The 22,098-nt window shown below is 43.3% G+C and overlaps 1 protein-coding gene across 1 annotated transcript in view; it reads right to left on the reverse strand.

Moving 5' to 3' along the window:
* The window catches only part of mamdc2a (MAM domain containing 2a), a gene marked incomplete at both ends in the record, with an annotated part of 73,246 nt that overhangs the window by 33,668 nt on the left and 17,480 nt on the right, over positions 1–22,098 (reverse strand). The window contains 2 exons of the mRNA XM_080738770.1: positions 3,321–3,414; positions 6,207–6,457. Coding sequence (XP_080594896.1) covers positions 3,321–3,414; positions 6,207–6,457 — 345 coding nt within the window. The remainder of the gene's footprint in view (positions 1–3,320; positions 3,415–6,206; positions 6,458–22,098) is intronic.

A 22,098-nucleotide genomic window follows, 5' to 3' on the forward strand; every position in this document is an offset into this window, starting at 1 on the left:
GGTGGGTCACTAGGTCCTGCCCCCCCCCTTACCCATAGTTCTTAGGGAAGTCAGATGGTGGGACTCAGTCTTGTTGCATAGCACTGCCCCGCCACCACCCCAGCGCCACCTTCAGGTTCTGCCTTAGATCCCCCTCGGGGGGTATCGGGCCAGGGCTCGCTGTAATTAAATTATGCCCTCGATGCTCATGGTAACATGAGGATCGTGGGTTCAGCGAGCCATGGCCCGAGGCAGAACCCCATGCCAAACCATGCTAACTTAGGCTATAGATTCTATGCTGTCTTATAGTAGAGCTAAGGTAGGCTGCCAATACTACGCGCTTAGATATAGGCTTAGATTCTATGCTGTCTCTATAGTAGGGTGCTCAATATGCCATGCTGTGTGATGCTTGCTTTCTGCCTTCATTCTGGTCAATAAAGTATATCTCAACCCAAGTGATCGTCTCCTGAAGTAGAATTACCTGCTGGAGACGATAGTAATGGACTGCATGCACATGCATATGGCCTGACTTATACTTGGTTTGTGGCGCTCGCCAGTGTCACAAACCGAAAATAGCAGTCCTACTGTACAAGCTTGTAAATGAGCTATTTTTGGTGCGCTTCACTCACACACAACTATAACTCAGGCTCACTTCCTTTGTCTTGACCGCAAAAATGATCTGGGGTGATTCTGTGGTTCCCAACCTATTCTGGATCAGAAAGCCCACTTGACAAAAAAAGAAAAGAAAAAGGCATGCAGCCCATCCATCCATCTGATTCTGACCACGGCAGCCATGTTAAGTGGTCAGTGGGGGGCAGCAAAAAACTATAGCTTTGCAATTATTATAACCACTTTAACCATATTTTATACTCTGGCTATTCAAAAATATATTTTTAAAGAGAACATTGGCGGGTGGTCCCTGACATGAAAAGGTTTGAGAACTACTGCTGGATACCATCCATATACAGTACGCTCCTCAACCACAGCCTCTGTGAGCCTGCAGAACGATGGCTGTTAAAAGCCTGCAGAATCTTCCGGCTTTGTCGGGCGTCTTTAACATTGTCTCCTGGTATGGGGACCTCTCAGTTAGAGATAGGAACAAGCTCACCCAGATAGTTAAGGGGGTTCCACACGGTACGCGGTCACAACCTGCTAGTAATTCATTTTCAATGAGAGGCGGGCGGCTTTTTCGGCCGCGCAGCGAAGTTTTGGGGCGGCGAGGCGAGCGGGCGCGGTCCCGTGAAATCCACCGCGTGTGTGCTCGTTTGTGCATGCGTACGCGGGCGGTGAGAGATGGATTGTGTTCATCTTTGTGAAATACCACGCGGCGTTTACTCACTGAGTGAGTGTGTTTGTGTCTCACCGCGGTGCGGCCACTGCTGATCCTAGCGGCAGCCCTGACGGCAACCGCGTACCGTATGGAATCAGGCAAGTAAGATCATTGGAAGATTGTAAGATCATTGGAAACAAACAATTGCAACTTCAGGACCAGTGGTGTGATATGGATTTTAGAAGTGGTGCCCCTCTAAATTCATGACGTGATGATTCATGTGCATGCATGTGAGGCGCGCGCGCATGCAGCTAAATAAAGTCTGGGCTCGCCGAGCCCACAGCATCTCACCCCTGTTCAGGACATACCGGTAAACAACCGCACCATAACCAAAAAGGCAATTCAGATCTACAATGACTCTACCCACCCTCTTCGCCCTTCATTTGAGCTGTTACCATGACGCAGGAGACGCCCTTAAAGTACCTCTAGCAAAAAAAGAAGGGTTACAAGACATCATTTGTGCCAACTGCAGTAGAAATTTGAAATAAGAAAATGTCTGAACAGTTTCAAACCCTAGTACAGACCTTGATCACTGCTTCTATGTTATGGGATGCGTTCTATATACTGTAGTTTTTAATGCATTTGTGTACTGTATGTGTTTTATTTTTGTATGCTGACTGTGTGCCAAACCCATTTTATGTCAAATTTGATGGACAATAAAGTTTTCTTTATCTTATCTTGTCTACATGAACGCAATTAGCCTGCGTTCAGGGGAGGGAAGCCGGGCGGGGAGGAGGGTGAGAATTTGTCACAGAAAGGTCCTCCCGGGCTGCGACCACAGCCTATTTAAGAATGATTTTCTCTTGTTACTACAGCAACACACAACAACATCACCTTCCCACAGCAATGAGTTCATGTCCGTTTCAGTCTCAAAGACTGAAAGGCTGGTTGAAAACCACCAGACCAAGGACACACACCCTCGCTGCAACACCGCTGACCAGTGGGGAATGTAACTAAGTACGGTCCTGAGGTAGTTCTACTTTACTTGTGAGTACATTTTCCAGACAGACTAGCAGAATAATTTATACTTCTACTCCATTATCAGTGTTGATTTCGTCGACTAAAACTATGACGAAAAATGTTTGTCGACTGTGTTTTTTTCACTGACGAAAACTAAATAAAAACTAAACAAAAACTAAGCTGTGGTGACTAAAACTAAGACTAAATATATTGACAATTATATTTTAAATTAAAAACTAGTTAGGGAGGGACTAGTGGAGAAGAGAGTTGGTTGCTCAGGTGTTGCGTGCTGAAAATAGCCGATCTACAAGCTCACAACGCGTCGCGCTGCGACGCGTTGTGAGCTTCGGGTTATTCTGCTATTTTCAGCACACAACCAAGTGTAAAATCAATCATTACGATGCCATCAAGGCCTGCCAAAATACATTTTAGTCGACTAAATCAACTGTAGATTTAGTCACCTAAAATCTTATGATATTTAGTCGACTAAAATTAGACTAAAACTAATACTTTTCAGGTGACAAAATTATGACTAAAACTAAATTACATTTTATTCAAAAGACTATGACTAAAACTAAATCAACATTTGCTGTCAAAAACAACACTGCATTACATCTCAGAAGCAAAATGTTACATCACCACAAGTTGTTGGCTTGTGGTGGTGGACACTTTTGTCAAAACATTTTTTTTTTGCCACAGACATACAAAATGAGTGAAAAATAATATTACCAGAAACACTTAAAGAGCTAGCCCCGAATGACCATAACAGGTCTGTAACTCCGAGAGTGTAATGGCCCATTTGGTTTCATTTGTGCACTCTCCTTGCAAATAAAATGTTTGAGAACCACTAGTGGACTCACAATGCTATAGTGTGATAGTAAATCAGTGTCAGACGTATTCTGAAGAAAACCTGGAGACTTGACATTCAGTAACTGGGTCTTATGATCGAAATAATAATTATAATCGTGTAATGGTGTGTAAAACTGAAAATCTAGGATTTGCCACAGACACATTTGTCCGTGTACGGACATATTGATGACCTGAGACTGACCTATACAGTATCCCGGCACGATGTGAACTTCAAAGATGGCTACGCTGTTCCCTGGCTCGTCGTCGGCCGGCATCGGCCGGCCCTCCATCAGAATCTATAGCAGACACACAACACGCAAATACAGAATACAAATAAATGTGATTATGTTTCTGCCTAACAGCAACAATGTACCACAAGTAAAAACCATATATAGGGCATAGCAATGGGCATGGTTTTCTGGTGCCACTCAAAAACCGGCCATTATTTCCCATGGAGATTTACCTGAAGAAGCTTGCACTTTGTCTAACTGAAAATAAAGAACTTGATTTTGCACAGTTTTGAGTGTGCAGAGGCTCCCTTTAATGTCTCATCCAGCACCTCACCTGAATCTACTGGCAGATGAGCGGTGGTTCTTTCACTGTTTTGTCCACAGAGATTTACAAAAATATTTATATAAATTATTTTAAGCCTAGAATCAGGCCATCCAGGATTATATATGTTACAGTTAGTTTGGGTAACTCAGTTAGATTGGGGTAGGAGCGCTTGTTTTTGTTCACCTCATGTCCCAGTGGTAGAGCATTTGACTGCATTAGTCCCACGCTGGTGAATGCTACTATGCCTAAACCTAAACCTAACCCTAACCCTAAACCTTACCCTAAACCTCACCCTAACCCCTAACCCTAACCCTAACCCTAAACCTTAGCCTAAACCTAACCCTAACACCTAACCCTAAACCTTACCCTAAACCTAACCCTAACCCCTAACCCTAAACCTAACCCTAAACCTAACCTCAGTAAAACTATGCCTAAACCTAATCCTAACCCTAACCTCAGTCAAATTATTCATAGTTCCCCGAAGGAGGCGGCGCCTGCTCCACATTGTGCACAAAAACGAGCGCTCCTGTTCTCAATCTAACTGAATCTCAAACTAACTGTGACATATATACATAGATTCTTTTTTTAAATCCACAGAATCAAAGGTTTTATGGTCACCTCAAGTTCAAGTTACTTCCACACAACCAGGTTGGTGGTATTTAATTTCAGTACAGAATGTTTCTTTCAGCTCTGATAGAGACAAGGAACAAGACATAAAAACGCATGAAGACATTTTCAACATTACCGCTTCCAACAATAACAACATGAATTAAATACAGAGGGCTTCCAACGTAAAAAAAGACCGTAAAAAGTCTTATTTGAGATGTTCCTTTTAGGCAGGGTGTTTAACTGTACTACATTTCAATTTTGTTGACTATACATGTACTGTTCTCCATTTTTGTCTAATAAAATAATCAATCAAAAACATACAATCAACAAGAACCAACAAGAACAAAACAGACAACCACTTACTGTAGTTACGGTGAGGGTACGGTGGGGTACTGAGGGAGTTCAGGGTTTGTATGGCTGTGGGGAAGAAACTGTCTTTGAAGCGGGTGGTCGAGGCATGGATTGACCTGTGGCGTTTTCCTGAGGGTAGGAGCTTAAACAGGAGGTCGGCTGGGTGGGAAGGGTCCTTAATTATCTTACTAGCACGGGTGATGGTACGGGAGGTATATATAGAATCCAAAGTGGGGAGGTCACAACCAATGATTTTTTTCTGCCTTATTAATAATACACTGTAGTTTGGATTTGGAGAGTTGATCAGCTGAACCATACCAGACTGTTATTGACCAGTAAGACTCCCTAATCGGGAGATAAGCGACCGTAGGTCACTTATCTCCACAAATAGGGCAAAAAATTGTTTTTCCAAAAACTTCCTGATCCATGTTGATGACATGAGTGTAGACATACTGTGTAGTGATTTTCGTGATTTGAGGGCCAAAACTGTAGGAGCAGTGGCCAAAAATGTGTTTTAAAAATCAGCCTGTAGGTGGCGCTAGAAGAGGGCCATGTGAGAAATGAGGGGTGGGGTGTTCGCGTTGCCTTGGCATACGAATAGGTACTGGCCCCGGCTCTCCCGGACGCTCCTAGCCCGAGTTACGGCATTTTATGTGAGCTGCAGTGGCAGGGGGTCCTCCACTGGGGGCATCACCACTTTTGCATCCGTTCTGGAGCACCAGGAGTGGGTGGTCCCCAGGAATTCCCCGTGAGCAGCCCCGTTGGGGTGGTCATTTGGTAATTTTTGCACATGTGCTCATTTTTTACACTTGGGGGTCCCCCAGGGAGCTGGGGGTCCCTGAAGCTCCGGGGGTCCTTGGAGGTTGTAGTTTGGCAGGGAAGGAGTGTGTGTGCAAAATGTGGCATGGATCGGGGCCAGGGTTGTGGAGATATGAGCAGGGCAAAAGTGTGACGTGTGAGGTGTGACGGACTGACGCACGGACACCTGGTGGAGGAGTGGGGGTCCCCCAGGGACCTGGGGGTCCCTGAAGCTCCGGGGGTCCTTGGAGGTTGTAGTTTGGCAGGGAAGGAGTGTGTGTGCAAAATGTGGCATGGGTGGGGGCCACGGTTGTGGAGATATGAGCAGGGCAAAAGTGTGACGTGTGAGGTGTGACGGACTGACGCACGGACACCTGGTGGAGGTTTTGGTAGTAAATGCGACCTGACGGTCGCAATGAGGTGATAATGCTTTGTATGATGGCAGAGTAGAAGCGGAGCAACAGGCGTTGATTCACCCTGTACTTCCTCAGTTGCCTGAGGACGTACAGTCGCTGTTGGGCTTTCCTGGTGATGGTGGTGACGTTATAGTCCCATTTAATTTTATTGCTAATGTGGGTTCCAAGGAATTTCAAAGAGTCTAAGAGGGTTATGGGTTAGTCAGATATTGTCAGTGGCAATTTAGGTGCCGCGTTAGCAGCCCTAAAGTCTATGGCTATTCTGTGGTTTTGGAGGTATTGAGCAGGATCCTGGACGGCTTGAATAATTGATATAAATATTATTGTACATCTCTAGCTGAACATTGTCCCTTACACACCTGGTAGGGGTGGCTGCTGTTGGCCAGGTCCATGCTGGCGATCAGCCAGCTGTCGGAGGCCTCCTCGGCACTCCACAGCTTGTGGTCAAAGTTGTCTCCGTCGGGCCGGAGGTGGACCTGGAGGGATCCATTGCCGCTGATCTGGTAGACCAGCCTCAGGCAGCTCCACTCCACGTGCTCCAGGGCGGGACTTACCAAGACCGCTCGGTCCTGGCCGTGTAAGGAGGCGGAGTCCGTGGTAATGAAACGACCTGAAGAAAAGAAACACATGGACATATATATAATATACAGCAGTGGTTTTCAACCTATTTCAAATCAAATCAAGGTTCTATTTATCTAGCATTTGAGCCACAGACCACCATTTGATGAGATGTAGCCTCTCAGACTCAACGCTTGGAATATTTTGTTATCGGTACGATTTTGTCCACAATACCATGGACCACTGGTGGTCCCCAGACCACTGGTTAAAAACCTGATATACAGTAGTGTCCACTGTACAATGAAGTAAGAAATTATTTATTTAAATCCAGGATAAGAATCCAGATTTTTTTTTATTTTTTATGTCTGAATGTTTTATGTTAAGTTGGCTGTTCACAAAGGAAGTTTTTGGAGCGGTGTGTGAAACACAGCAGCTCCGCTATAGGCATGTGCGCACAGCAGTTACACAACATTTCGGTACCTATAGATAGGCAGAAATGTGTGTCCAGTCTCACAAGTGAGAATTGATTGTCCCGTTGAGTTTGAACAGGATCTGCGCATGTGCGCACAGCAGTTACACAACATTTCGGTACCTATCGAATTGAGTTCCCCTCCGCCCGGATGCATGGAGAATGATGGGATTTATGTCACTTTGAAGTGAGCCGGACGCACGCACGCACGCACGCGCGCACGCACGCACACACACACACACACACACACACACACACACACACACACACACACACACACACACACACACACACACACACACCACGTCGCGATAAAAACAAAGGTTAACGGCAGCGAGAGGGAGACGGGGGGAGAGGAGGGAGAGAGAGAGAGAGAGAGAGAGAATCGTATTTCAGAGAGAGAGAGAGAGAGAGAGAGCTGCAAGCTCACAACGCCTCGCGCAAGACGCACATCGAGGTGTTGTCTGCGTGAAGATCAGCTGTTGTGTGTGTGTGTGTGTGTAGTCCGTTAATAACAACTAACAAGCATGGTATGTTGGCGTATCTCGAGTCGACCCCCTCTGCTGTCTGCGTCTGCCCGTGATAGCCGCTAGAGTGGAGGCTCACGAAGCATGCAGCCACCGTAGCGAGCCACGGGCAATCAAGAATTGACACATGTCAATATATAAAATAGGTGAAAAAAGTCAGGGACTTTGAACAGTCTATCCAAAATATCTCTGTTCCATCTATTCAGCATGCAGCCACCGTAGCAAGCCACGGGCAATCAAGAATTGACACATGTCAATATATAAATAGGTGAATATATTTATATATTTTATATATTTACCTGGAACTGCTCAAATTCACCGCTCCACTTCGAACCGAGGTTTGATTTTGTTTTAGGAAAAGTCACAGAGAAGGCATGGCAGTTGCTTTGGAGAACGATGTATTCGTAACTCACAGCCCAGACAATCAATATGTTCAGGTGTTCTCTTTGTGGTGTATCTTGGTGTATGCTCATTGTGTTAGTGTCTTGTCTGTCTGTCTGTCTGTCTGTCTGTCTGTCTGTCTGTCTGTCTGTCTGTCTGTCTGTCTGTCTGTCTGTCTGTCTGTCTGTCTGTCTGTCTACAGTACATTATCGGTGTGTATAATGTAGACCAAATTATTCGTAAAGCAGCAGCAGTCTCAATTTAGCATTGCCAGCAATTCTCAAAGCAGTTGTTTTCAGGAGCACTTGTCTTGCTTCACTTGATGATCCACATGGAACTGGGGGGGGGGGGGGGGTTTATGAGGACAACTGTTTGGGCTCGCTTACATGAAAGAAAACTTAAGGAGTACAGTGTATGTTTAAAGAAGGAGAGGTTACGGTACACATTAGCCTTCTTAGAGTTGTAAACAGGTTCTTTTTACAGGGTCCATGTTGTTCCTTGCAATTGTACTTGTCTACACACACACACACACACACACACACACACACACACACACACACACACACACACACACACACACACACACACACACACACACACACACACACACACACACAGCATACAACAACTTTAAATGTAGGCCTATAAGTAGAAAGCACTCAATTTCACAAAAACAAGTTTGCGAAGATATTTTGAAAATAGCAGATCTACAAGCTCACAATTGTAGATCGGCTATTTTCAAATGGCTGAACAGTAGGGCTGAAGTGGTTACTGTATGTTTGGTATTATATAATAATCCAAATCTACAAAGTAACTGGTAACTAAACTTGACGTGGAGTGAAAATACAATGTTTGCCTCTGATATGTATTGGAGTAGAAGTAAAAGTACTGAAAATTGGAAATAGTCCATTAAAGTAAAAAACAATATCTCAAAAAAGTACAATACTTGAGTAAATGTACTTAGTTACTTTACACCACTGGCCACCAGCCAGGAAATAATCAGGATGGCGTCATGAGAGTTCAGTAATCAGGTCTGGATGTGACGATATTAAAATGTCATACAACGATTATTGTGACAAAAGAAATCTCGATTTACGATATTATTGCGATAATCAAAATCCATTATCCTGGGGTGAAACATTTGCCAAAAAATAGCAGATCTACAAGCTCAAATTGCGTCAGCTTGTAGAGCTTGTAGATCGGCTATTTTTTGGCAAAGACATTTGATAGAGAGTGAAGAAAAGACTCAAAAACGTATATAATTATAGAGGATTTAAGTGGTACCGGATATGCAGCTCGGCAAATAAAAGGTGAATTGATCCCAGTGCATTACTGAGCACGATATCACGATAATCGTGTGTTTTTTTCTTGTTTTTTTTTTTGCATGATATCGATAATATCGCATATCGTCCCATCCCTAGTCTGCAGACTGTCATGGCGTCATCTTAGCTTGGACCCATGCTAAGATGATGTCATGAGAGTCTGCAGACCTGTCTGACAGCACTGGAAAAGATCTGCTAGGGCGACAGACAAAACCAAACACCACAATGTGTTTTAATAAATACATACTGTAAATAAATACCGTACCTATGTGTCGGAAGTCGAGTGCCCTTGAGTGAGCTAAGTGGAACGTTAAAGAGATATTTCACTAAATCCCTCCAAAATATTAAAAAAATAATAATAATAATAGTGAAAAAAGTAATAGAATAGAATAGAATAGTAATAGAAAAAACACGGACCCCTCACATATTAGGATGGCAATATGAGTCATTCCATATAGTTTCATCTTTTGACAGCAATAAACTTGACCTTTCACTCTGTACTTAGTCTGCTCTTTTTCCCCTCTACACCAAAGCTCTTTGCCAAATATGGGAGGACCCCTAGGGAGGACCCCCTGTAGTAACTCTGAGGACCCCTAGGGGTCCCGGACCCCCTGTTGAAGACCCCTGCTTTAGGCGCAAGGAGACGAACTGTAGAGGGTAGAGCAGCGACCCACAGAAGTGTTGTGGACCTAAAGCACTCCTCGGACTGAGCTCTCGTAGCGTTGACTTCTGTCTTTGAAAAACCTAAAATAGCAAAAGCATGTTGAGCTTATTATACTGCAGTTATGCAGATGTCCATGTTGTCCCATTTTAACCACTTTCCCTATTTTGGGGATATCACTGTAGGTGAACATGTTTCAGAAATAGCAGACCTACAAAATGTTTTAATAGAGCTTTAACTGGTTCAATAAAATGAGGTTTTATATTTACTCGCCACCTCTGTGGCTCTGCTGGGGTTCCTCTGGCACTCGGTCAATGTTTCAAATTATTGCAGAGAAGGGCAAGTTGTTACAAGCACCAGGGCAGATGTCAAGTGCTGTCATGACAGTGTGTGTGTGTGTGTGTGTGTGTGTGTGTGTGTGTGTGTGTGTGTGTGTGTGTGTGTGTGTGTGTGTGTGTGTGTGTGTGTGTGTGTGTGTGTTTTGGTAGTATTCTATATTTTTGGAGCGGTGAAAGCGCTCCCAATAGACAGGTATGTCCGTGGGTATGTGGGTGGCTGGCTGGCCGTGTCCGTCCGTCTGTCCGTAGCCTGGCAATACCTTGAGTGGCCACACACAACACACTAGTTAAAGGAGGGGCGCTGTTTTGTGCAGGCCAGGCACACTTACCACTCACTCACACATGCACGCATCACACACACACACACACACACACACACACACACACACACACACACACACACACACACACACACACACACACACACACACACACACACACACACACACACACACACACACACACACACAGGGTATAGCTGCTCAGATTCACCGCTCCACTTCAAACAGAGGTTTGATTTTTTACGGTAATCATTGCTATAGAGGGTTTGGATGGCTGATTTATCCTGCGTGCAGCGCTTAGATTGATGAACAACAGGTGTGAAGTCACAGCCAACTCTATTAGACACGGGGGTCTGACAGAATTTAAATCATCCCACTTTCAAACGTCAATCGTTGTCTAAATTTGAGATTTTCTCTTTTACACACCATTTAAATTACACCCAATTACTGAAAATCTAGTTTCCAGGTTTTCTTCAGAATATGTACATCAGTGTTTCTCAACCACTGTGCCTGGGGATCTTTGGTGTGCCCCTGAGAAGGGTCAAGTGTGCCCCTTGAAACTGCTTGAAAGCCAGTATTGTATTTATCATTTTAAAAATGATTTAAACTAGTGAAAACAGCCGATCTACCAGCACACAACGCCTCGCGGTGCGAGGCGTTGTGTGCTTGTAGATCTGCTGTTTTCACTACTGTTGTGCGACAGCCTTGTATGATGAAGCAGGGCTTTACTTTGCGAAGAAACGTACACATTTGAAACTTGGAGATACAAGGTTTCTTCCCGACAGTGACGATATTTACACCTCCATATTATGTGTGCCCATGCAGGAAAAAGGTTGAGAAACACAGATGTACATGACACTGTACTGGTGTCATACCACTAGAGCAGTGTCAGCACTAGTACTAGTGGTTCTCAATGCTTTATTTGCAAGACCCCCATAACCCCATAGCCCATAAGGGTCCATTATGTTCCATTTGTACACTCTCAGAGTTACAGACCTGTTATGGTCAATCAGGGTTATCTCTTTGTGTTCCTGATAATATTATTGTCCACTCATGTATGTGGCAAAAATGGGATTTGGACAAAAATGTCCACCACAAGCCAGCATGGCAATGACCCATTTGCCAGTTTCCGCTAATCTCTAGATCATACATGGGCAACATGACCCGCTTAAATTAGGAGCTTAATGACTAGTATAGTAGTAGTCTTTTTTATGTCTAACGTATTTGTATTTACGTTCATAAAGTTAACATGAGTATAACTAAATTCATTTGAAATTAAATCATAATGTTACATTTTAGGATTCCAACAAAAAAATAACAAAAGATAAAAAGGATTCCAATTCAAAAGAAGCAAAAATAGCAGCTATAGCAGATCTACAAGCTTGTAGATCAGCTATTTTTGCTTCTTTTGAATGACATACTAGAATGACAAAGTAGGACGTAGACATGTAGCAGTAAGTAATGTGGCCTTCTGGAGAGAGTGAGAAAATATAGTGGCCCTCTTCATCATCAAAGTTGCCCACCCCTGCTCTAGATTGACGTACACACACAGTACACACACTCCCTGGACGCCAGGGCAGAACCTCTGCCCCAACATTTTCACAAGCGGCCTGTTATAGCACCACCTTGAAGCAGATTTTAGCACAACATTCTTTTTTCACATTACTCCTACAGATTTTGTCCAGTCCAAACATCACGCCAATCGGTACACATGATAGTCATGTGATCAACACCAATCTGTCCGATCTTTCATATTCTATCCTGATTGGCCGAGATTGGCATGTAAAGTTTGCGTGAGTGGCCCGTTTTGAACAAAATGCCTCGAATCATGAACACAGCATCCGATTGCCATGAAACTACACATATTCCCACTAGGACGAGGACGAAATTCCACCCTTTTCACATTGGCCTTTCATAGCGCCACCAACAGACAGATTTTTGAAGAAAAGAAAAAAATATATATTCTGATATACTCTTACTGATATGGGTCAAAAGATCTGTACTACGTGGTTTAGGACTGTCCGAAATCGGGGTTGACACAGACCAAAAACCTGCCATGGGTCCGCTATAGGCTCTAGTCCTGACAGCTGTATGTAAATAGCAGATATACTATAGCTCATAGCGCAGCACAGAGTGGCGCGCTATGAGCTTGTAGATCTGTTATTCAGTTGGATATGGGAATGTTTGGGGAGGAACATTTATGCATGGCGACGTCATTCCCTCTTCTCCCGGCCTGCTAACGCTCTCAAAACAGCAAGGTCAGCACAAAGCTAAAATGATGACAAAACAAGCTGTAACTAAGGCTACCAATCACCTTTAACTTACAAACCCCCTAAAAACATGCTGTGTCAGCGTCTGTATCTGTTAGCTGACCTTAGAGTGTGCGCGTGTGCGCGTGTGTTGTCTGACAAAGAACAGAGGATCTACAGATATATTAGCTGACTGTCGTCCTCCACAGGCTGAGTAATATCTTCCACACAGCTGTTAAAAAGGATGACTCAACGCGACAGAATAGAAGAGTGACCCGAAATAGCGTCCTGTTTTACTGTTTACAACTTACAAGTGTGAGATCCCAATAAGCATAAAGAGCCAACAAGCAGCCAGGTAAACTGGACCATAAGCAGAGTGCAGAGAGAACAAAGAAAACAAAACAAAACAATGAACCTAGCAGCATCTGTCTAAACGACATGCGATCTAAATAACATTCTGTACATTTCGAAACTATAGGATAGCAACAACATGCATGGTCAAATCTAAGTAACAAAAAAACACAAGTAACAAATATAATCGGCACACTAAACTACCGTACAGGTATAATCTAACAAAAGAAGGTGACAAGAAGGCGTACAAGAACGGAGAGAGTGCTATGGGGTGAAGTGGAGTCTGAAGAGGTGAGTGCTAGGTGAGTGCTAGGGGGTTTGGTGGAGATATAAAGATAAATGATAATGAATATATTTGCATAGCGCTTTTTGAAACAATCTTACAAAGTGCTCTACAGAACAAGTGAAGAACGGCAAACAATGCTAAATCAGAATGCAGCAAAAGTCAACAGAAAGCACTTGTTGACAGACAGTTAGTAGTAGTGTATGTCTTCAGATGTGATTTAAACAGAGCTGTAATGATTATCTCCTCCAGTTCTGGAACCTAGGTGCAACGCACAGCAAAATCCCGATTTTGTGTGAGTCTTCACACTACACCGGTGGAAAAATGGGAGTGAGTCTGCAATTCTGACCGCACAGAGGGGGAGGCGCGGGGGGTTATTCCACAACTTGGGAGCCAGGAGAGAGAACAGTCTAGAGGACATTGGAGCGTTTAAACCAGGCTGTTTTAGGGAAGGCTCGTACAGTACAGCATTCCTGTGTTAGCTGATCTAAGTCAGTGGGACAGTTTTACAGTGTTGGATCATGTCTTGGAGGTATGGAGGTGCCATGCCTCTGGTTGCCTTGTAGGCCAGCATCAGCTGCTGTGTGTATACTGGGAGTGTGGGCAGAAACCAGGAGCCGATGAAGGGAGCGGAGACACGGGGGGAGACACGTGTAAAAGTGTTTTTACTGTCAGTAACTGCAACATAAAGTAAGGAAAAACACATAAAGAAAGAGACAGACTAGCTACTTGTTGCACAAGCCTTGTTCTTACATAACTACACTTCCTACTCTCTTCACAGCAAAGTGTACAGGTGGTCCATGTGGTTGCACAAAATTGTAGCGATAATATAACTCTTGAGAGTGATAACATTGATCTTACAGGAGAATTATTCAAACTGGATTTGACTGTGTGAAAACATCCCACTATTAGTTTTAATACACAACAACTATTAGTGTGAATTAGAGGGATTCATTTCTGGGGGATATGGGGGCATGCAATGTTTTCTATAAGTGTTTTATCTAATGTATAAGACATATGGATATGTGTGGTTTTCTCAAGCTTTGACCCACTAGATTATTGTACTTTCTTCATCCAAACATTTCACTATATTTATTACACTATTAGTGAGGTACTGTAGATAGAAGAAAGGAGAATGAAGAGAAGAGAAGAGAAGAGAAGAGAAGAGAAGAGAAGAGAAGAGAAGAGAAGAGAAGAGAAGACGAGACAGGACGTGAGGGTTTGTTTTATCATGGGAATAAACATCACAGTATAGCTGGAGCGCTCCTATTGTTTTAGAATAAATTGTCACTGTAATCCGTCTACACGGAACTTGGCCCGAGAGAATGTTTTGCAGCCCGCCACATGGTGGTCTGTCGCTCTCTCTCTCTCTCTCTCGCTCTCTCTCTCACAAGGACTCTCTGTCTCTCTCTCTCAATCCATCCCTGTCTTTAGTGTTTATCCCCTTGCTCCAGTCCAAGCCAGCTCCGCAGCAGTCTCTGCTTTGTGAATATAATCATCGCCTACAATGACCATCCATCTATCGTGGTTCAGACCTCAGGCCGGCCGTGGAGGATGCTGTCAGATTCTTTTCTCTCTCTCTCTCTCTCTCTCTCTCTCTCTCTCTCTCTCTCTCTCTCTGTAAACCCATATCGCCGTGGCAACCAAACACAAACACCGGCGTGCAGCGTGGCCTCGTCCTAAAGTTCTTTTATGACCCAATTTATCGACCCAGCCGCTGCACTCCGTCAGCCGTGTTCCATTTCAGTCGGGAGTCGGGACGTTTTGCTACAGTACACTTTGGTTTACTGCCGCTCTCCTCCCACGACTTCTTAAGCCTGATTTATAGCTACTAGTTGCACGCCATGCCAGTGTCGCTTGCACAAGGGAAACGGCAGATCCGCAAGCTCAACAACGTGTCACATCGCGACATGTCGTGAGCATGTAGATCTGCTATTCACGGTGATCTTTCGAGCTATAACAGCTCGGAGGATTATATTCTTTTCGGCAAGCGACACCATATACTGTAAATTCAGCTTTAGGGAAAAGGTTGCCTCCTTCAGCGTGGTAGAGCAAGGACCATTATGTTCCTCATGAGTGGCAACGTCCCGAGTTCCAATCCAACTCCTGCTCATGGCTCATGGGTCTCCCCTCCATGATTCTCATTCAGGCATTTAGCAGATGCTCTTATCCTGTGACTACAAGTACAGGATCTGAATAATCAGAGTGGTCAGTAAACAACAAGGTAAATAGTCACACAAGTAGAAAGCAGAGAGACAGGGCTGGGCTGGGACCGTCCCACCACAACCGGCACGAACCGAACATAGAAGATCTAACACGAGGGTCAGCATCCCGCGGCGGCTCTAGAGCCGCATGCGGCTCTTTAGCGCCGCCCTAGGGGGGGAATATATTTTTTGTTTTAATATGGTTTCTGTAGGAGGACAAACATGACACAACATTCTTAACGTTTTCCAATGCTGTAAAAATGTGTAGAATGAATATAAAATGTCAACATTTCTGTCGACGAAGATTTGCGTCATAGTTTCTTTCAGCTCTGCGTGGTGCCAGGCAGGTGGCTGTTGCAAACAAACCGGCAGGTGTGTGATGGGCCATGGATCCCAAGTTGTCAAATAACAAAAAGAGTAATGTGGAAAGACATTTCCAGGGAAGGCATGCTACATTTGCAGCCGAGTACCCAGTTAGGAGTGAGAGAAAAAATGTGCGATTGCATTACTTCTGGAGAATAAAGAGGAGCGCAAAGATAGATTTTTTTTTTTGTTATCAATTATTTTTATTTTCCATAACATAAAATTAGAGACATACATATGAATAGAACAAGAAAAAGTAAAACATTAATCAAAAGAAAAATGCAATTAACAGACAAACACAAACAATAGCAAAACAAGAAAAGGAAAAGAAAACCCACCCACCCCCTTTCCCCGGACCAACACGGAATGTACAATAGTGCATGCCTGTGCTAGGCTGTTACCACTATATAGTGATTTCTTGAATCATAGCCTTAAGCTTATCTGCAATGTCCGACCACATATTAATGTTTTCTTCTTTTGCTCCGTGTAACCTTGCTATCGACTGCTCTAAATATACTATATCTAGAAAGGTTAAGGCCCACTGGCGAAACGTTAACGTATGAGGAGGTTTCCACCGCGTAGCTACCATCTTCTTCGCCGCCGTTAATCCAGCAAAGAAGATGCGCTTGCGTATATTGTTTAGTTGCAACTGTGAGACGTCATTTAATAAAAATAAAGAAGGAGAAGATATGATATTAATACTAAAAATAGTTGAAAGTTTTGAGGCAACCATATTCCAGAATGACGACACATTTGGGCATTCCCAAACCATGTGAAGGAAGGTACCAATACTATTTGAGGCGCAGAGAGTGCAGTTGGGATTATTCAAAATCCTCATAGCACATAGTCTGCGGGGAGTTAAATAAGTCCGATGAACAAAATTTAAATGAATTTGTTGATGGTCTGGATTTCTAGAAGATAGCCTAATGTTAGACCACACTGTGTCCCAACAAAAGTCAGGGTCCAAATTTGGTACATCATTCCTCCAAACAGTATCAACAGATAGGGGCCCATAACTACAGTCTAATAAAAAACCATAGAGGGTGGAAACCAAACCTCTTGTTCTGTTACCATCACAGATAAACTCATGGAAGGGGTGCAATCTAAGGGGAGCTTGCCATGGGACCCCATAGGTCCTCATGGACAATCTCAGTTGGAAGTAGAAAAAAAGGGTATTTCCAGGCAGATTGAAGATGTCACACAAATCTCGAAAAGGTCGTAAACCATTTCTATCAAATAAGTCCCCTAATGTACGAATCCCCTTAGCCCTCCACCTTGGAAAGCGAATGGGGCGATCCTCGATTAAAAGTCTTTGATTATTGAACACTGGGGAAAATAAGTTCCATTTACAATCAATCTTACACATCTTTTCAGCTGCTCTCCATACTGCCACTAAATGAGAAATGATAGGTCCAAAGCGAACTTTGCATTGATGTGTAGTTATGTTTGAATAGATAAGATCTCTCAATTCAACAGGCTGCACTAAACTCTCCTCAAGCTCTCTCCAAGAAACCTTATTTGCTGGGTTAAACCAATTTAAAAGGGGGCGGAGCGTGAAGGCCCAATAATAAAATTTAAAGTTGGGCAATGAAAGGCCGCCATCATCTCTAGCACGCTGTAATAGAGAAAGTTTAAGACGAGGGCGTTTCCCTTTCCACACAAACTTAGATATCGAAGAGTGAAGCTTATTCCAGTATTGCGGCGGTGGTGGCAAAGGGAGCATAGAGCTTACAAAGTTAACCCTAGGAAGAACATTCATCTTTATGATTGAAACTCGAGCTTGGAGAGAGTTGGGCAAAGATGACCATCTATCTAAATCAAGACAAATCTTATTTAGAGTGTCACCATAGTTGTTCTTAACAATAGCCTGAAGAGAGGGGAAAATATCTATGCCAAGATATTTGAATTGGCTTACTACTGGGATTATGGGCGGCAGGATAGCAGATCTCATCTGATCATTTAGAGGTAGAAGGGCTGACTTCGTCCAATTAATTTTGTAGCCGGAAATGGAACTGAACTGATCAAAGATTTGAAGGACATGAGTAATTGACTGTGGTGCATTCTCAATGAACAGTAGAATATCGTCAGCATATAGGGAAATGCGATGCTGTGTGTTGTTAATCGAAACAGGAGTAATATCTGCAGACTGACGCACTGTCTGAGCCAAGGGTTCGAGTGAAAGTGCGAAAAGGAGAGGACTAAGGGGACAACCCTGCCTCGAAGATCTGCCAATCGTGAATAGCGGCGAACAGATCTTACCGGTTAGGACCATCGCTGACGGATTAGAATAAAGTACTTTAACAAAATGTATGAATGAAGCACCAAATCCCATTTTATCTAGTACAGCCCACAGGTAAGACCATTCCAGACGATCAAATGCCTTCAACGCATCGAGCGACAACACTGCGGCGGGGGTCCTCAGCTCCTTAGCCCTATCGATGATATGCAATAGTCGTCTAGCATTATCAGAGGCTAGTCTAGTTCCTATGAAACCTGTCTGATCACAGTGTACTAAGGTGGTCATAAAACCCTGCAAGCGACGCGCAAGCACCTTAGCAAAAACTTTTAGATCAGAATTCAAAAGTGAAAGCGGTCTATAGCTTGCGCAATCTGTGGGATCCTTGTTCTTCTTCAACAATAATGATATAATAGCTACATTCACATCCCTGGAGAAAGAGCCACTTTCAATTGCATATCGAAACATGTCCAGCATCAGCTGACCTAGATCTTCCCAAAAGATGGCATAAAGTTCAGGGGGTATCCCATCCAAACCAGGCGACTTGCCCCTACGCATTGCGAGCACAGCTTCCTGTAATTCCGCCAGATGGAGCGGTCTATCTAAGGCTTCCGCATCCGCCTCGCTAAGGGTTGGTAACTGTATGTTGGATAAAAAATTATTGCATACTGCATCATCGTGAATGACCTCGGAGGTGTAGAGCTCATCATAAAAAGCACGAAACGTGGCATTGACCTCTTTGGGTTCTGTAACCATGGCTCCCGTTGTTGATTTGACACTAACAATATCAGCAAAATGCTCATTGGATCTAAGACGTAAAGCCAGTAAGTGACTGGGTCTTGCACTATTAAAATAGTAGTTTTGCCTTGTGCGTTTCATTTGAAATTCTGAGCGGCGCTTGAGAATGGAGTTAATTTCTTTCTTAACTAGCTCCCTCTGAGTTGCTGTACTAACATCAAAGTTATTTTGGAGAGAATTATCCAAAGTAGAAAACCGAGATTCCAATTCCACCAGTTTGGCTGACCTTAATTTTCTCTGAGTGGACGCATAGAGGGTTGTATTACTCCTGATAAAGCCTTTAATTGCATCCCAAAGAATTCTGGGATCCTCAACTGAGCCTGTATTGATATTTATAAATTCACGCAAACCAGTTTGAAACTGAGCTACAAATGCCGCATCGCGCAGCAGTGTGGTGTTAAACCGCCATCTAGGAGCTCTATCTATAACCTGTTTCAGTGAAGCAACACACAGCACCGCCTTGTGATCCGAGAGTGACATTGGGAGCAACTCTACCTTGGCAATTTTATGAAACAAGCTAACAGGGGCAAAAACGTAATCGATCCTAGAGAATGAAGCATGCCTACCCGACAGAAAAGAAAAATCTCTAACCGTTGGGTTCATTAAACGCCAGATGTCGAGTAAGCCAGTTGAGTTTGCCCAAGCACGTAGTTCTGCAGACGCTAGTGCTTGTTCTCTGCTTTCTACCCCAGTGGATCTATCTAGGTTATGTTGCCATGTTGCATTGAAGTCAGCACCAACAATGATTTTGAAATCCGTCAGTTCCAATAAGGTTTTAGTTAGTAATTTGTAAAACTCTTTGTCTAAAACATTTGGAGCATACACAGAGACTAGTGCTAGCATTTTACCCTCCAAGCGGATTTTAGCAACAGCTATCCTCCCGTCACTGTCAGACCAATCACCCAAAGAATCCAACCTAAGGTTACGTCTAGCCAATATGGCTACTCCCTTGGTTTTGGAAGAAGCAGCTGAAAAGGCTAAAACACGATAATGTTTATTAGCCAATCGGTTGGAATGCTCTTTTAAAAGATGAGACTCCTGTATAAATGCAAAGTCAATTGATTTAGATCGCAAAACCCCCAAAATGCTGGTTCGCTTATGCGGTATATTCGCTCCCCTTACATTGAAACTTAGAAATTTATATTCTGTCATAATTGTGGTTCAAACCATACGCACAGCAAGCACAGTAGAACATTTTAGAATTTCCTAGTTGGTCCCTCACAACAAACCTTCCCAACAGAAAAACAAAACAACCCCAAAAGGAACAGAAAGGAAAAAGCAACATCAAACGAACATAAAAAAACACATAACATTGAAGCTTGAGGGGGAAAACCCCATTAGCATCAGAGTGCACAAAAACAGTTCCCCACCCCATCAACCTATTAGTCAACCTTCATTTCACTCTGTCAGAGAGTGCAAACAAGTAACTGCCCAAAAGTAACCATACATTGCCCTCTGGTGGTTATGTAAATATATAACAGATCACCAAAGTAAAAACAACAACAACAAAAAAGTGCCTTCTTGTGGCTGAATAGCTCTCAAACATTCCATCAGCTCAAATTATGATCAATCTCCCCACTTCATATCACTTAAATAAATGAGAATGGTATGTTAACATTTCTAGTAAAGAAGGGGGAGAGAAAAAAGAAAAGAATAAAGGGAGAAAAAAAAAAAATTTGAGGGGACTATAACAACTGTAATAATAATAATCAGTCCAGCATTAGGCCCACTTAGAATGTGATAAAGCCCTATAAGCCACGCTAATGCAAATAACCAAACACTTGTGACAGATAAGTGGAAATAAGGCTGTCACCACGACAAGGCACTAATATAATATTAATAATAAAAATAAATAAAAAAGGAAATCAGTGTATATGATATAAAAATATATGCACTTACATATGTAGTTAGAAATAGAAATTAAAAGCACATCCGGGGGGCCATATGCAGCAAAGCACACACAGTGTTAATGCATACTGCGCCACATACAGCCCCCCCATGCATCCATGCATACAAACCACAATTACTAATTAGAAGGGGGAAAAAAAGGAAAGAAAAGAAAAGTCTGTATACATAAGTATTTACATAAAACACAGTTATGTATGATCAGGAAACCATATACAACACAGCACACATAATGCATACTGCGCCATATACAGCTCCCTATACATGCCCAAAAGGCCAGTGCAAACTTAGATAAATGTCAATCATATTAGTTAAGTCTGTTTCCGTCTTAAACAGTAAACTACCATACTTCAAACAGTGAACCTACCCAATCACGACTACAAAATAAATATCCCAATACAGAGCTCCCCTCTCCCCCCATCAAGAAATTAACATTTTAACAAGTAAATTAACATTTTAACAAGTAAAGTAGGTAAATAACTACCCCCCCCCCCCCCCCCAGACAGCGGATCCACAAGCACGTAGAGCCAACGCGCCACGAGATCGTACATCCGCCAGCTATTGAGATTAGAAAAAAAAGGAAAAAAAAGAACGAGTCAATGAGCCAGGGAGAGAGAGAGAGAGAGAGAGAGAGAGAGAGAGAGAGAGGAGAAGCAGAGATAGGTAGAGAGACATAGAGAAAGGGCGGGAGAGCGAGTGGTCTCTGGAACCGCGGAGCCTTCACAATTTAGACCATATTATTTATATCTGTTTCACCTTAAACAGTAGGCTACATTACTCAATACAAAGGCCAAAGCCCAGTCTCGCCCTCCTACCCGAAAAAGTAGCGTTTTAGGCGGCATAAACGAACCATAAACTAACAACCAACATAGCCGCCATTACCTAACAGAAAGAGAGAGAGAGAGAGAGAGAGAGAGAGAGAGAAAGACACACACACACACACACACACACACACACACAGCGAGAGAGAGAGCCAGAGAGAGAGAGAGAGAGAGAGAGAGAGAGAGAGAGAGAGAGAGGGAAAGCCGAGATAGATAGAGAGACATAGAGGGAAGACGATAGAGAGAGCAGGCTCCGTCCGAACCGCGACACGGAACACGTTAGACAAAGCCTAACAGAGAGAGATAAAACCCTCTAGACCTATATAGTAAGCAGCACAACGCTCAATAAGAGCAAAGAAAAGGAATACAATAATAACAAGAACAATGTCCATTATATTCAAACAAAAAAGACAGTGAATTATGCTTATAGCTTTAGCAGCCCTAAATCCTCTCTCCTTGCGGTAACCTAAATTAAAACGAGTAACACCCATCTGCTTACAGATC

This window comes from Nannobrachium achirus (assembly GCF_963921795.1).
Source record: "Nannobrachium achirus genome assembly, chromosome: 12".
Classification (NCBI taxonomy): domain Eukaryota; kingdom Metazoa; phylum Chordata; class Actinopteri; order Myctophiformes; family Myctophidae; genus Nannobrachium; species Nannobrachium achirus.